This window comes from Pelophylax lessonae (genome assembly GCF_965119305.1).
Source record: "Pelophylax lessonae genome assembly, chromosome: 3".
Lineage (NCBI taxonomy): Eukaryota > Metazoa > Chordata > Amphibia > Anura > Ranidae > Pelophylax > Pelophylax lessonae.
Genome location: NC_138770.1, coordinates 437,312,145 through 437,329,917, shown reverse-complemented (window position 1 = coordinate 437,329,917; position 17,773 = coordinate 437,312,145). Strand labels below are relative to the sequence as shown.

General features: G+C 44.3%; 1 protein-coding gene across 1 annotated transcript in view; it reads right to left on the bottom strand.

The window, feature by feature from the left end:
* The window catches only part of LOC309549428 (uncharacterized protein), a 123,891-nt gene that overhangs the window by 22,315 nt on the left and 83,803 nt on the right, over window positions 1-17,773 (bottom strand). Inside the window, exon 12 of the mRNA XM_082249718.1 lies at window positions 2,311-2,445. Within this exon, the coding sequence (XP_082105844.1) occupies window positions 2,311-2,445 (135 nt within the window). The remainder of the gene's footprint in view (window positions 1-2,310; window positions 2,446-17,773) is intronic.

The following is a 17,773-nucleotide window of genomic DNA, read 5'->3' as shown; positions in this document are numbered from 1 at the left end:
GGCTGGGGGGATGGGGGGGGGGGGTTTCCTAGGTTTCTTATTCTGCCGTGTGGTCTTGGGGTTCTGAGATGAGGTGGATGGTCGTTCCTCCCCTTTTCATCTCGTCAATGGCTGGTCATATAGATTTAAACGTGGACGTTATCTTTTTTTTTTTTTTTTTTTTTAAATTGAGAGTCTTTCGCCAGAGGCTTTGTCTCCTAATTAACAAATTTTCTTAATGCATCTGTGGCAAAGCAATTTATCGCTGTCTGATGGAATCTTTACTCTACCCATTCAGCAATGCTTTTTCTTTTTGGCTTTGTCAGCCCCATCTACCAACTCCTGGGTTTTGGGCTGCAGAGAAGACAACAGCAGAGAGAAAGAAAGCGTCAGCTCAGGGACCGCCTATGCCCCCCGTGAAGTCTTCTCAAGGGTATTGATCCCCACTGGGAAATCCCCCTCCTGCATCCTCCCCTCCTCCTTACCGTATGAAAGCTGGGGCCTTGCTCTGCAACCTTTGGTAAGATGCCTTGATACTACACCATATGGACCGCCTGGAGGGGGAAGGAGCACGCCTCTGTACACCCGCTGCCACCACCACTGCCATTGTTCCAGATGGGCACTTCAACGTCCTCTCCGGATTGGCCGCCGCTATTCGTGGCCGTGTTGCCCTTCCTAAAGATGGCCGCCTCACCACTTCCTGTGGCAGCTCCATCTTGGTGATGTCATATCCATCCCCCCGATGACCATCATCCGAATGGGCGCACCGGGAGACAGACCAGCAGAGTATTGGCGTGCTGCGGGGGGAAAAGAGAAGACCCCTGGTGCCCCAGCCTGTCTAAAGGCCAAAGGGATCTGGCAGAACATGCAGCCTGACACAGGATCTCCTGGTCACTGCACAGTGAGTGTTCATCTGGGCTCTTCCCCCATCCTTAGCTTAACCTAAAGGGTGGGGGGGAAAAAGGGCAGAACGCCCCCTCTTGTCCACATACTCGATGTAGGGGGGTTCTGGTTCATTGGGAGTTAAGCAGGGAACCCTGTACTCAGGTCCTCCTTCCCTCCCAGAATACCTGTGACTGACTGACTGACTGCCTGCCTCGTTAACTTGAGCACGGGGGGAGTGATGGAGGTATCCAGAGACGCCTGCCCTGAACAAAAAAAGACTGTCTGAAGATAAACTGGGGGATGTATGCTCCTCTCCAGTGCTGGTGTTTGCAGGACACAGGAAACACAAGAACTGAAGGGACAGCCTTTCAAAACTTGTGTGTGCTTGTGTTTCCTGGGAAAATGTCCTGATCATTAAGGGGGTAAAATCTTCCAGAGCTCAGGTGGACAGGCCTCTATTTCAGCCTGATCACTTTTCGAAATTTATCATAAACAGCTCTGAGGAAGGAAGAGACAAGTAGTCCTAAACACGCCGGTTCTACTTTTTACTCTTTATCTTCAAAAAATTGTTGACATAAACCATCAAGTAAGAATCTTTTGTTGCCGGGCACTATTATACTCATCCAAGTGTCTCCTACGGAAACCTCTCTGCAGTCATATCAGTAAGGTAGCAGCAGCCCAAGATCTTAAAGTGGAACCCCACCCAAAAGGGGAAGTTCCGCTTTAATGACTCGTCGCCCCGCTCCTATTGCACAACTGGCACCACTTTTGAGGAGCGGGAGGGGGAGCAGGTACCTACTCTCACTTCCAGCGGAAGTTCTCCTTCCTCCTGCAGTCTTCTGGGACACTGCCAGGTCCGAGAAGATTGCATCCACCAGTCAGGATGCGCAGCACGACTCACGCATGCACAGTGGGCACCCGGCTGTGAAGCCGTAAGCTATCACAGCCGGGTGCCTATAGTGAAGATACCAGCACTGCTGATTGAGGACAGACAATGAAGACGGCTGGGGTGAGCTAATTGCTGCACAGGTGAGTGTGTGTTTTTTAAAAGTCAGCAGCTACACTTTTTGTGGCTGCTGACATTTATTTTTTTTGACAGGTGCCTGGAGATCCTCTTTAACTGAGGCTACTGCCACTGCATTCTATTTGGTAATAACCTCTCGATACGAACTCCTACTTTACCCTCCACAAAGATACTGACTGATCACCAAACTTTGGGTAGACAAGTCCAGCACTGACTGACACACACACACACACACACGATCTTGTGCGGTAAAGCAGTATTTGCAAAATGTAGTCCAATTTCATGCTGCATGCAGCAATGACAAATCTGAGAAAATTTAAACTATGAGCTTAGTGCTGAAGAATATCAGTATATGGTCTAGGTTTTGCAAAAATAACATAACTCTGTTTATAGAGAATATGGGCTTTGTTTCAGTACATTACCAGAATGAGACAGATGTTTAATAACTGTGGCAGCTTGGAAGGAAAGTTCTTTGTGTTCCAGGTATCCAGATAATTTCACCAAACACTTGAGGAAAGCCTTATCCTTCCTTTTAATGAGATTCTCACGTGCATAGTCTGCAAAGTGAAAAGAACATTATTACACAAAACATTAGGCTCTCACTGCTGTCAAAATGTACCTTTTACTATGCATAAAGAGAAAATAAGATTTTTGTAAGACCTTACCGTAAAACCTTTTTCTCTGATGTCCATCAACGGATGCAGCCTCATCTCCATGAGCTTAGTGGGTTATGCGCCTCCAATCAGGAGTAGTCTAGACAGGAAAATGTACACACCCTAGGGGCTGCCCTCCAGGCATAATCCCCCACTGCCACAGCAGCCCAGCACATCAGTTTTTGGCCTTCAAAAGGGTAGGAATCACCGAATCAGAGAGACCACTATCCCTCAACACCTTGCTTTCAACAGCCAAGCCGTTACAGCCAGCGACCGTAAAGCAGGATGGAAGATCGGTCCTTGAGATAGTAGATCTTCCCGCAGAGGAAGACGCCATGGAGGATCCACAACCATTTTTACCAGCTCTGCGTACCAAGACCGCCGAGGCCAGTCTGGTGCCACTAGAACGAGTGGAATGCCTTCCATCGCCACCCTGCGAAGAAACCTCGGCAGGAGCACTAGCGGAGGGAAGGCATATCAGGCGATACTGACTCCAAGGAGCCACCAGAGCGTCTGTGGCGTTGGGCAGAGGACCCCAAGACCTGGCCACAAACCTCTGAACTTTCCTGTTGAGGCGAGACGCAAACAGATCCCCCTCTGGAATCCCCCACCCGGCACACAGGAGACGAAACACCTCCGGATGCAGGGATCACTTCCCCTGATCCAACACCCGACGACTCAGGTAATCCATCTGCCAATTCTCCACACCCAGGATGTGGACTGCAGAGAGCACTGGAACATTGTGTTCCACCCACGCCAGAATCTCAGCCACCTCTTTGACCGCAAGGGCACTCCTGGTGCCCCCTTGATTGATGTAAGCCACGGCCGTGGCATTGTCCGACTGGACCCGAAACGGAAAGCCGTGTAACCGTCTCATCCAGTGAACCATTGATCGACAAGAAAGACTCTTCCGTCGCCCAAGTCCCCTGGGCACGGAGCTTCCCCAGCCTGACAGGCTGCCGACCGTGGTAACCACCGTCCAAAAACATCGGCAGGAAGGACTTGCCCTGGCACAGGACAGGTGACTGGAGCCACCAAGAGAGAGCAGTCTTCGTAAGATAGCTCAACCGAATCTTCTGGTCCAATGACCGAGGATCTCTGTTCTATTTTGACAGAATCTTTCTGCAACTGTCTTGTATGAGCCTGAGCAAAACGGGACTGCTTCGAAGGTCGAGACCATCAGACCCAGGGCCCTCATGCAAGCCTGCAAGGACGACTGATCGGCCTCCATCAGCAACCAGATCGCCCTTTGCAACTTCTGAAGCTTGTCTAAGGGAACGAAGACCCTCACCAGAGCAGAGTCGAGGATCAGCCCCAGCTATGTGACCCGCACGGACGGAGTCAGGGCAGATTTGGTGACATTGATCGTCCACCCGAATTCTTGAAGGGTCTGAATGGTGATAGAAACGTTGTCCAGCAGACCTGAATGGGAGACTGCATGCAACAGGAGAGCATCCAGATATCCCACAATGGAAATACCTCGCCGGCGTAACAAGGCCAGCACCTTTGTGAAAACTCTGGGAGCCGAGACCAAAGGGGAACGCCACAAATTGAAAGTGCTCCTCTGGCACTGCAGAGCAGAGAAATTTCTGATGTCCCTCGAATATAGGGAAGTGGAGATACACATCTTTGAGATCGATGGAAGCCAAAAAATCCCCCTGATTCGAAGATGCCACCACCGACCGAATGGATTCCATTTGAAATTTCTGCACCCGCTCAAAGCGGTTCAGAGCCTTCAGGTCCAGGATAGGACGCACCTTGCCCTCCTTTCTGGGCACAGTGAACAGGTTTAAATAGAAACCTTGACAGCGTTCATGGGCGGGAACCGGCGCAATCACCCCTTGAGCCAGGAGATCTCGCGCAGCCTCCCGCAGATCCTTCAAACACTCCGAAGACAGGTGAAGATTCGACTGAACCTGTCCCCTGGCTGGGAACAGAATTAGATCTTGTACCCGGAGCAAATCAGTTTGCAAACCCAATCGTCCAGAATGAAGGAATTCCAGGGTTCCTGAAAGAAGCGCAGACGTCCCCTGACACGGGTAAGGGCACCCCTTCATGCGAAAGAGGACTTGTCTGCCACACCGGACTGGCCGGCCTTGGGCTTTCCCCAGGGATTCTTGGCTCCTCCAGAAGTTCTGGAACGGCTTACCTTTTCCTTGCGCCTCGGAGGCACGAAAAAAATGTTTATGAGCAAACAAAAAGGAGGATTGAGGAAGAATAGTACTCTTCCCGCCAGTCTGGCCCTTAAATAAACCATCCAATAAGTCGCCAAACAACCGGTCTCCAAGAAAAGAGAGATCAGCTAAGGCTTTCTTAGAAGCTTGGTCAGCCGACCAGCTCTTCAACCAAACCATGCGTCTTAAAAAACAATGCCCATGGCCGAGACCCTGGCCACCAGGGGAGCCGCATCCATAGACAAATCACACAGGAACACTAGAGCCTGGATCACCTGGTCCAACAGTTCCAGCTGTTCCAGAGGAACAGTCTCTGGGTCCAAGGCCTCCCGCAAACCCCTAATCCATTCCGTCACCGTCTGTGACACTAACACAGATACAAAAACCAGTATCAAAATGGTACCCCGCCAGCACATGAAGATGGCGGGAAAAGGGATTCCACCCGCCTGTCCACTGGATCCGTAAAAACTGGGGAATCCTCCACAGGCACAAGGGTAGATTTGTTCGATCTGGAAACAGGATGGTCCATTTTAGGTGGCACCGTCCAACGGTTGGAGACTTTTTCAGCAAAAGGGTTCCGGCATTTAAAGGGTTTAGGCACCACTCACACGTGCTTAACGCGCCGCCATTGGTCATTCACAATATCGTGAAAGGTGTTGGGACAAGGGAAAACCTTGTCAGCTTTCGGAGACCTCTGAGAGGCAAAAGTCACCCGCATCCCTGCCGGCGTGGGCTCATTAGCCAATTTTAAAGTATTCCGCACTGAAATTATCAGGGCTTCCACTAAGGGGCATTTCCGCACTGCAGCTGAAGACGGCAGGTCTTCTTCACCATCTGACTGCGAGGACAGCGACCCCTCAGGTAGGGGGGGCGTCCGGGGCAACCCCATCAGCCTCTGAATCAGAGGTCACCTCCATAGAAGAAGGCAGCGGCCGTTTCCGGCTAGCAACCTTTCTCATGACTAAATCAACTTTAGTCGCCAGGCTTTCCAAGGCTGCTGAAATTGCGGCCAGCGACTGCGATCCAGACTGTCCGGGAGTCACACAAAGTGGTTCTAAGGGTGATTGCACAGTTTGGGACTCCATATTCCGATTTTCAAAAAACGATGTACTGTTGCTTTAAGAGCGTCGATCGCGGTATCCACCACCGATCACAGCAGTCTGCAGGGAACTCCTTTAAATCAAACTGACAGCAGAAAGTGCAAGGATATGCCCGCAGGGATCCCAAGTACTGTACCACCTCAGACAAACCGTCCTTCTGAATCCTTCTTCAGCAGCATGGAGAGAAAGGCAGGAAGTGACCTCGGCTGAGCAGCAGGAAATGACTACACAGGAAGTGATGTCGCCTGAATAAGGTTACACTGCTGACACCAGGGCTACACAAAGATGGATGCCCATATACAACAATAGGAAGCTACAAGGAAAATTGCTGCCCCATACAAGTCTATGGGGGGGGGGGAATCACATTGACCACACTTTAAGATGGCAGCGCCCACGACGAACCATGCGGCTAGGGACCGACTCATGAAGGCCTCAGGAACCACAACAGGTACCAGGAAGCCCAAGGTACCATGTCGTCCCCCTCCCCCCCGAGTGCCAGGGCACTCCAGACACACAGCCACCACAGGGAAGGGGGGAGGGAAGGACACAGACTGGGCAGGCCAGGGGGGTCTTTTGGGAGGCACAAATCACATTATCTACAGGAGAGGGCCCACATTCCCCCCAAGGCCAACAGGGGCAAAGGGGGTACATTTACTCCCCATACCATGGACCAGATGGGCCCCGCTCTGGGCAGACTGCCTCCCACCCGAAGTGAAGGTGCTGCCAGCCGAGGGGTACGCTGCGACTCAGGGCGTTCCAGGTCGTCGCGTCCCGGCGAGGCATCCGCTCGCAGGCTTGTCCCCCTCCGAGAAAAGAGGGACCGCCGTGGCTAGGCCTAGGTCGGAACTATAACCTGGGGGGGGGGGGGGGGGAACCATAAGGCTCTAGATTATCCAGTGCGAAGCTTCAGCTGGCATCGTGCTTGCATGTCACCAGGAACATTTTTCCCTGAACACTAGCTAGCAAGAGAGTAAAGAGAAATAAAAGTAAAATATTCTTAAAAGAAATAAAAAAAAAAAAAAAAAAAGTCCCAGCAGGAAACCTAGGTCCTACTCCTTCTCTAGACAGAAACAAACTGATGTGCTGGGCTGTGGCAGATGGGGTTATGCCTGGAGGGACAGGCCCTAGGGCAGTGATGGCGAACCTTGGCACCCCAGATGTTTTGGAACTACATTTCCCATGATGCTCAGCTACATTGCAGAGTGCATGAGCATCATGGGAAATGTAGTTCCAAAACATCTGGGGTGCCAAGGTTCGCCATCGCTGCCCTAGGGCATGTACATTCAAATTTTCCTGCCTAGACTACTCCTGATGGGAGGAGCATATTCCACTCAGCTCATGGAGATGAGGCTGCGTCTGTCAATGGATGATAGATAAAATACAAATTTTATTATAAAGCTATAAACAATAATGCTAAGGTACTGCACTTGTAAAACAGGACTGCAGTGAAAACAAATAACACGGGTGTTTAATTTTCTCACTAAATTTACTTCAACTTTTTACACTTGCATGTATGTATGTATGTATGTATGTATGTATGTATGTATGTATGTATGTATGTATGTATATATATATATACACACACACACACACACACACACACAATATATATATAAATATATATATATATATATATATATATATATATATATATATATATATATATATACATACATACATATACATATTATATATATATATATATTATCAATCGAAAACACAAACACACAGTTTCCTATATTTTGAATGGTCAACAACTATCACTTGCACAGTGCTCTGAAGCTGTACAGACTTACAATAGGCATGTCTTTAATCCTGCGCACTAATATACCAATAAAGGTGCAAGCAAAACAGTGGGCTAAATCAAATAATGTAAAACACAAAATGTCCTGTGCTATTACAAATGTAACAATATAAATTAAATATATGTGAAACCCAAGTATTCGCAAATAGTAATAATTTGGTTTCTTTGCACTATTATTATTAAATGAGTCCAATACAGCCTCTACAAATGAAAAGTCCAAAAAAAACAGGCATAGAAGCGAAACCGCTTATTTCTAGCAAATGCAGAAGATATATCGAAGTGAAAACCACCACCACAGGGTATGCTCTCACCTTATTAATTCTGACAACAAAGGTCCAAATGCGCTGTTGTACCAGAGCGGATTTATTATACAGCAGTGCATTTGGACCATTGTCGTAATGGTAAATATAATGAGGTGAAAGTTTACCCTGTGGGGGTCACTGTGGTGGAGGAACTTTTTACTTATCTTCTGCACTTGCTAGACAGAATCTGCATCACTTCCAATACAGCAGATGTGTACTAGTCTCCACTTGACCACTTCCATACCGCCTCATTGTAAAATGACGGCAGCAGGAAGGCTTTACCGATCCGGGCTGCCGTCATATGATGGCGGCCCGATCGCTCCGCTACTGCGCACCCCTAGGGGCGCGCAGCGCGGCGATCGGGGATGAGGCTCGTCCCCCGGACATAGCCCATCCCCGATAAAGGTAAACAGCCAATGAAATTGTCTGTTTACCACGTGATCGGCTGTGTCAATCACAGCCGATCACACGAGCGGCTCCAGCGCGAGCCGCTCGTTCTCTCTTTAATGCCCCCGGGGGGCGCGCAGCGATCGGGGACAAGGCTCGTCCCTCGGACAGAGCCCATCCCCGATTTAGGTAATGAGCCAATGAAATTGGCTTTTTACCACGTGACCGGCTGTGTCCAATCACAGCTGGTCACAAATGTCAACAGAGAACACGGTAACTAGCGGTCACCGTGTTCTCCTCCTCACACACTTATCCTGTGTGAGGAGGAGATTGTGGTAACAGCTAGTTACCAATTACAGTGCACCCCAAAACACACTGATTGCACCCCCAATAAAGAGGACCTGTCACTAGCCCATCAAAGTACCCGTCACTAGCCCATCAAAGTACCCGTCACTAGCCCATCAAAGTACCCGTCACTAGCCCATCAAAGTACCCGTCACTAGCCCATCCAAGTACGCGTCACTAGCCCATCAAAGTACCCGTCACTAGCCCATCAAAGTACCCGTCACTAGCCCATCAAAGTACCCGTCACTAGCCCATCAAAGTACCCGTCACTAGCCTGTCATCAGAGTACCCGAGTGCCTGTCATCAGAGTACCCGAGTGCCTGTCATCAGAGTACCCGAGTGCCTGTCATCAGAGTACCCGAGTGCCTGTCTCCAGCCCAGAGTGCCTGAGTACCTATCTGCACCCCGTCAGATTACAAGAGTACCTGTCTCTAGCCCATCAGAATACCCGAGTACAAAATCACATTGGAATCCTGCGAGCTACCCCCCTAATCTAGATTTTACATCTGCCGCAAACACCTCACTACTCAGAAAGTGCTCTGTGCTATAAATACAATAAATAGTGTTGCGCGTAAAAATCTGCCTAGTTGCTATTTCAATGATATTGGTGACCAATCCAGATTGTACTGTGTATGGTGTGCTATCCAAAATTATAAAATAAAATAAACCTGTGTGATATAAATTGTTTCGTGAAAAGTCAATGTTTTGATGTGATTCCAATGCTGAGTATATAAATGTGTAACCCGCTTCAATAATCATACAGTGTTACCAAATATAAAGTGCTGTGTGCTGATACCGTTGTGTTTAAAAAGTCCTTGCAATCAATATTTGCTATGTTCTCTCACATACACATATATATATATATATATATATATATATATATATATATATATATATATATATATATATATATATATATATATATATAATAAAAGATTCTAATTAATATATATATATATATATATATATATATATATATATATATATATATATATATATAAATAAAAGATTCTAATTAATATATATATATATATATATATATATATATATATATATATATATATATATATATATATATATATATATATATATATATATATATATATATTAGTCCATAAAGTCTGTGGACATGTGGGTGTGTTCCCAACCGGTATGCTTGACCGATATATCACCAAACTCCATGCACCCTCTCGTGATTGGGCGCTCACCTTAAGACCGATATAGATATGCCTCTAATCGTATACAATATTAACTCCTCTGGGGCACTTCTCCTCCCTTCCACTGAGATACCGAAAGATCGCTGGCAGTATCCTCCTACATGTAACTCCAACACTCCATAGGGGACGATACCATGTGAAAGAGATAGCTCCGAAAGGCATCCGGGAACAGTTAAAGCGATTCATACGTGCACACATGCACCTGGAAATGTGAGTGTACAACTTTTCACTTGGCATTTAATAAAAAGTATAAAAACTATATAAGCACTATCTGGAGCTATCTCTTTCACATGGTATCGTCCCCTATGGAGTGTTGGAATTACATGTAGGAGGATACTGCCAGCGATCTTTTGGTATCTCAGTGGAAGGGAGGAGAAGTGCCCCAGAGGAGTTAATATTGTATACGATTAGAGGCATATCTATATCGGTCTTAAGGTGAGCGCCCAATCACGAGGGAGTGCATGGAGTTTGGTGATATATCTGTCAAGCATACCGGTTGGGAACACACCCACATGTCCACAGACTTGGTGGATTGAGCACCTGCAGCGGATTATTCCACAAGCACCTGGCACTTTTTCTTTATATTAAGGACTCACAGATTATAACACCTATAAGCACTTTATGGACTATTTATATATATATTAGAATCTTATATATATATATATATATATATATATATATATATATATATATATATATATATATATATATATATATATATATATTGGTTTCTGTTTGCATGAGAGAACATAGCAAATATTGATTACAAGGACTTTTTACTTTTTAAACACAACGGTATCAGCACACAGCACTTTATATTTGGTAACACTGTACGATTATTGAAGCGGGTTACACATTTATTTATATACTCAGCATTGGAATCACATCAAAACATTGACTTTTCACTAAACAATTTATATCACACAGGTTTATTTTATTTTATATTTTTGGATAGCACACCATACACAGTACAATCTGGATTGGTCACCAATATCGTTGAAATAGCAACTAGGCAGATTTTTACTCCTGCGCAACACTATTTATTGTATTTATAGAATACCTGAGTACCTTTCTGAAGCTCATCAGAGTACCCGAGTACCTGTCTGCAGCCCATCAGAGTACCTATCTGCAGCCCATGCCTCCTAGATTATGTGTTGGGGTGTTTGCTTTCCAAAATGGGGTCATTTTGTGGGGGTTTCCATTGTCCTGGGGTTCCAGGGCCTTCAAAAGTGTGATTGGTTGTAATAAAAATTATATGTGTAATTTATGCTCCTAGAACACCTGATGGTGCTCCTTGCATGTTGGGCCTCTGTATGTGGCTATGCTGTGACAAAGTCCCACATATGTGGTATCGCTATACTCAGGAGTAGTAGAATGTATTTTGGGGTGTCATTTTTGCTATGTACATGCTATGTGTTAGAAATATCCTATAAATTGACAACTTTGTGTAAAGAAATGCGTTTTCATTTTCTTTCCACATTTTCCAAAACTTGTGGAAAAAAATGACATGTTCAAAAGACTCACTATGCCTCATAGAATATACGTTGGGTCATTTTGTGGGTAATTCTATTGTCCTGGTGCTCCAGGGCCTTCAAAAGTGTGATAGGTCGTTAGGAAATTAAATGTGTAATTTATGCTCCTAGAACACCTGACGGTGCTCCTTGAATATTGGGCCTCTGTATTTGGCCAGGCTGTGTAAAAGTCTCACACATGTGGTATTGCCATACTCAGGTCAGGAGGAGTAGCAGAATGTATTTTGGGGTGTAATTGCAAGTATGCATATACTGTGTGTGAGAAATAACTTGTAATTATGACAATTTTGTTTAAAAAAAATAAATAAATTTCTTCATTTTTTTTTTAAGAATTGTGGGAAAAAATTACAACTTCAAAAAACTCACCATGCCGCTTACTAAATACCCTGGAATGTCTACTTTCCAAAAAGGGGTCATTTGGGGGGTATATGTACTGTCCTGACATTTCAGGGCCTCAAGAAGTTAGATAGGCCGTCGGTACATCAGGTGTGATCAATTTTCACTGATTGGCACCATAGCTTGTAGACTCTATAACTTTCACACAGACTAAATAATAACCACTAATTTGGGTTATTTTTACCAAAGATATGCAGAAGTATAAATTTTGGCCCAAATTTATGAAAAAAAAAGGACTTATTTGCAAAATTTTATAATAGAAACTAAAACAAAATGTGTTTTTTTTCAAAATTCTCGCTCTTTTTTCACTTATATCGTAAAAAATAAAAAATCCGGTGGTGATTAAATACAACAAAAGAAAGCTCTATTTGTTTGAAAAAAGTCATAAAAAATTGGATTGGGTACAGCGTTGCATGACTGAGTAATTATTCAAAGTGTGAGAGTGCCGAAAGCTGAAAATTGGTCTGGGCAGGAAGGGGGTGTAACTGCTCTGTATTGAAGTGGTTAAACAATCTGTTTTATCCACACAAATTCCATATTTCTTTACCCTGTGAAATACTTAAAATGGCAGCATATATTTAGTAACACTATATCTTAATCATACAGTACAGGTATTGGCAGACTATTCATACACCATGGTTTATAGGCGTGTACCTTCAGGTGATTGGACACTGGAAAAGCTTTAAAGGACAGGCCCCTAAGTGCCTCTCCTTTAACCCTACCCCACTTCATGAGTCCTCAGTTCTTTGATAGTGTCTGAAGATGATGGACCTTTTCTACTTAAGTAGTTTATTTTTATTTCTATTTTATTTTCGGGTTCCCCAATCAACCCATCGCGGTTCTCCAATACCAAAACAAAATGTTGTGTAATGCAATGTATTTGGATTGGTAAAAGCTTGGGAGCCGACCATACCCAGACCCTTTGCTGTGGGGATCACCTGTAATGTTGCTTTTGGCACTAGCCTTAGCCATAACTACAAGTGAGGGCATTCCTCTGTGGGGTGCGGAGACCAGGCGAACGGGAGTCAATGCAAAAATCACAGGTGAACCATCACTCTGCACTAAATTCAACCGCATAGTGACGAAACATCCCTTGCATCAGAACAAGAGCCAAGTCTAACACAAGCATCAGCAGACCATTCTAGCTCTATTTTTGGCTCAAACCAACAGCCTATTTGACGAAAGCAGAATTTTCTCAGACAGATTACAACCATCTTTGTCCAGGGCCCCTTCTACTCCTGTTTCTTAATCCCAATATATCGGTCCTAGAGGACACAGAAGGTAATGAAGAGGATATGCAGACAGTATTGGAGGAAGCTGTGGAATATTTATTTTCTCCAGAATGCAAACATGTTGCAGGACACCCCTTCAATATAGTGACAAATGCTGAAATATTCTGTGCCTCCGCACAAAAGCATTGTGCAACCCAAGTCACCTCCATCTCACCATCCCCAATCCTGCAAAACATTCTCTGTTCACTAAGAGATAGAATGTGCAGTCTGATGATGGGGTCACTCCTGAAAGGATGTTCAAGTCCCCCCCAATAATCTTTTCTGAACTCTACCCAGTGGGAAAAAGTAAAATTTTCTATATCTTGAAGTACAGGACGCAGGCAACAAATTCACACACCATGGGTATAGGTGTGTACCTTTGGGTGAGTGGACACTGGCAAGCTTTTGAGGACATGCTCCCCTGGAGTGCCTGCCTTATAATCCTACCCCACTCCATCAAATCTCAGTTTTGTGGAAAGCAATGCAAAGTAAACAAAGGAAAGGAATGGACGGTGTCCTGTACCATAGTCCAAGAGATTATATATATATATATATATATATATATATATATATATATATATATATATATATATATATATATATATCTCCTATTCCACCCACACAGGGAACTTATGAATCAGGGACTCGTAAGAGGAACCTCTATGGTGGCGGTAACGATCTTTAACAGCTTTCCAAAAAACGCCCAGATGATGGGCGCTTCTTCTATCCACAAACAACGCACAATAGTCATGGTCCCTCTAAAAATGGTAAAGGGCCATCACACCATACAAACAATGGCAACACACTCAGTAAAGGCACATACTTAGGCCCTGTTGCGGCACAAGCACTTCAAATATACAACTCTCAGAATCCTTCACATAATAGCACCTCCGGGGGAGTGGCACACAATACACATTCACAATCCTCTGTTGGAGTGGACAGAAATGCCCCCATACCCAGCCACTTAGCAGTTACAGCATCAGGTCCAGTACAAATAGAAGGAGGGAGATAAAGCACATTGGACCCTTTTGTCATGCGCACAATGACCACATCGCAAACATAACTAATACATCTAGGGAGTGCAGCATCATTAACCTAACTTCTACCACACTGACTAACCAAGAGATTGAGATTTTAAAGCTAGGACTTAGTTTTTGCCCCACGATGAACATCGATAAGTATGAGGTCATCAAAGACCTATACCTATTCGCAAGAAATCTCACTTTTAAATTTATGTTTGATGAGGACAGATGTAGACTGAAGCAGGACAGAGAATTGACAGAACAGATGAAAAACTTTAAGATGAAAGACTAGAGCATTAAGGGACTTAATACTGCTACTAGAGGAAAACGCAGATAATGATGATTCAGAGGTCACTATACTCTCCAATAACAAACCTCCGAGCCCTAAAAGCCACAGATTAAAAAATAAATTTCAAAAATTTCCAGATCTCACTCTCAACCCAAATATATGGGCTTTCTTAATGGCCACTATCAGCGAAATTAAAAACACACAATTCAATAAATCCGTCAATAACCTTACTGTAGACCAGTGGCAAGCCCTTACTAGATTACAAAACAGAACCAAATTGGTCATAAAACAATCGGACAAGGGAGAGGTAATGTTGTCCTTATGAGGACTGAATACTATGAGGAAATGTGCCTTAAAATATTAAACAATACACTTTGGTACATCAAAATCCCAGAGACAAAAATTTCACAATTTACATTAGAATTCAAGGAAATGATCAATGAAGCCTTCGGTAGAGGCCTCATTGATCAGAGTACTTATGAATACCTCAATATATTTATGCACTTCCCAAAATTTATAAGAATATCACACATCCCCCAGGCCGACCGATTATTTCAGGTATCGGTTCCTTCACAGAAAACACTAGTAAATTTATAGATGTTTTTCTTACTCCCCATGTAGCCAGACTGCCCTCTTTCATCAAGGAAACTTTGGATTTGCTTAAACACGTTGAGGGGCTGACAGTCCCTCAAGGGGCCTTGCTTGTCACCCTTGACGTGGAAGCACTGTACTCAAGTATCCCATACAAGAAAGGAACAGAAATAGTAAGTACATTTCTCAGAGAAGAGGATCACCAATGGCAATTTAATATATAACAAAGGTGTAATAGACAATCTAGAAACAAAGATAAATCCACAACACTAACAGCGCTAATGAACACAGTCTGCTCAAAACAAATATAATGATATAATATAAAAGGTCACTCCCGTGTGGGAGGGATGATGTCAAAAGATGGAGTTTTCAATCACAAAACAGTTCCAGTAAGTGACAATCCAAATCCCAGGGATAGGGTGTGAAGGATTTCTTAATCATCCACCAAAAGATCCACCAATCACCGGTGCTCCCCCCTCTCTCCTGGAACTCACCAGATCAATGAGCGCTCTCAGTGGAAGTCCTTACGACGAAACTCGTCAAGGCCTTTGTTGCGCGGTCGCCTGTTACCATTGCTACGCCTGGCCACGCTACGGTCTCCTGGAGAACACGGGTCGGATCTAGTGGTGGGTCATGGAGCGTACATGTTTTATCGAATGCCTTCATTCCTATCTTTTGCCGTAAGTAGAAACCTTGAGGGGAGCGGGTGCTTTGTGTCATATTTTAATCCATTAAAATTGCGGAATTACACTATGTGCCCTCACTCTTCATTTACATGCTACCATGATTGGAGTTCTATATGAAGGCTAATAAGGTTTACATGGAGTTCCGTTTTCACAAGATTTGGAGACATATGTATAGTGATCGGAGTATACTCTGAGGGAGAATTTTGATCATTGATCTGGTGAGTTCCAGGAGAGAGGGGGGAGCACCGGTGATTGGTGGATCTTTTGGTGGATGATTAAGAAATCCTTCACACCCTTTCCCTGGGATTTGGATTGTCACTTACTGGAACTGTTTTGTGATTGAAAACTCCATCTTTTGACATCATCCCTCCCACACGGGAGTGACCTTTATATTATATTATTATATTTGTTTTGAGCAGACTGTGTTCACTAGCGCTGTTAGTGTTGTGGATTTATCTTTATGTTTCTAGATTGTCTATTACACCTTTGTTATAACTTCTTTACTATAACAGCAGCTGAGACCATTTAGGTCTTCTAGGTTTATATATTCATATCTCTGGTAAAATTAGAGCGCAGGGTGAGTGATTATTTTGCAGGTTTAGCGGTTTGTGCAATCTCTTCACTCCTTTATTATCAATGGCAATTTAATGAGTTTATTGTACAACTCTTGTATTATATCCTCACTCACAATTGGTTCACGTTTGCAGGCTCCCACTATCTCCAGGACAGGCTGTGCCCCAATCGTATGCCAACCTGTACCTGGGGGGGTGGGAGCGTGAACTGTGGACAAATGAACGGTATGCCTCCTCTATGGAAGCGGTACTCTGCTGGTACCGCTTCATAGACGACATCTTCCTAATATGGACAGACACGCAGGAAAAACTTATCCAATTTGTGGAGGATCTCAACCACAATAACTACAATCTTTCATTTACACTGTCCTTTGACACCCAGGCTATTACCTTTCTTGATTTACGTATCTACATCGATAACGGCCAGTGTCTAGCCACTGATCTATATCGAAAGGAAACAGCGGGTAATACCCTGCTACATGCAAATAACTCGCATCCCCCCCGCCCTAATACGCAGCATCCCCTATGTGCAATATAACAGGCTTAGAAGAAACTGTACTCATCTATGCGACTTTAAAAAACAAGCTGATTTATTGCGCACCAGGCTCTTGCGTAGGGGTTATAGTAAGAGCCTGTTGCGCAAAGCATTTAACAGGGCTTTAAATCAGAATAGAGATACACTTTTATATGCACCCAGAAATACCACAAATCAACAGCATACAGTGAAACTTATCACTAAATTTATATTCCAACATCAGGAACTTAGGGAAGTACTCACAAAACATTGGCATATTCTCAAACAAGATTCTCTTGTTTCTAAATATATCAGGGACCGCCCCGAAATTGTATTTCGGCGAGCGAGGTCCATGAGAGACCAAATCACTTCAACATTTTTGTATAGGTCAAAAAATGATGAATTAGAGACTAGGGGCATTTTCTGTTGTGGCTTCTGTGAGTTCTGTCCTTGGATCGCGCAGGGAGCCCTATTTCACCTTCCAAATGGATTCCACTTTAAACCCCGGTTTCATGTGAACTGTGATACCCGGGGATTGTATACTTGATGACTTGTCGCTGTGGTGCCTACTATGTAGTAGGCAAGACCATTCAGACATTTAGACCGCGCATTAAAGATCACGTCTACTATTCTGGTAGTGGCAAGATGGTCACCCCGGTTAGTAGACACTTGGACCTTTATCATCGCTTCGACACATCATGTGTCTTTTTTCACCCTGGACAAAGTCCTCCCAGACCACGGAGGAGGTAACTGGGACAAAAAAATACTACGCAGTGAAACACTGTGGATTGAGAGACTTCCTGCCACCTGCTTGCCCGGTTTAAACAAACTTATTACATATAAACCCTTATTATAATTTTTTAAGAACTGACTCTCATACATAAGATCAATTGTATCTATCCACACTATATTGTATGCGTTTGGATATTGGCATTGCGGTTGGCATACTTTGTCTCTCAGCCCCAGTTTTAACTAATTATGCCATTTATGTCTCTTCTCTTGCTTTTTATGTTTTTTTGTTTTATCCTTG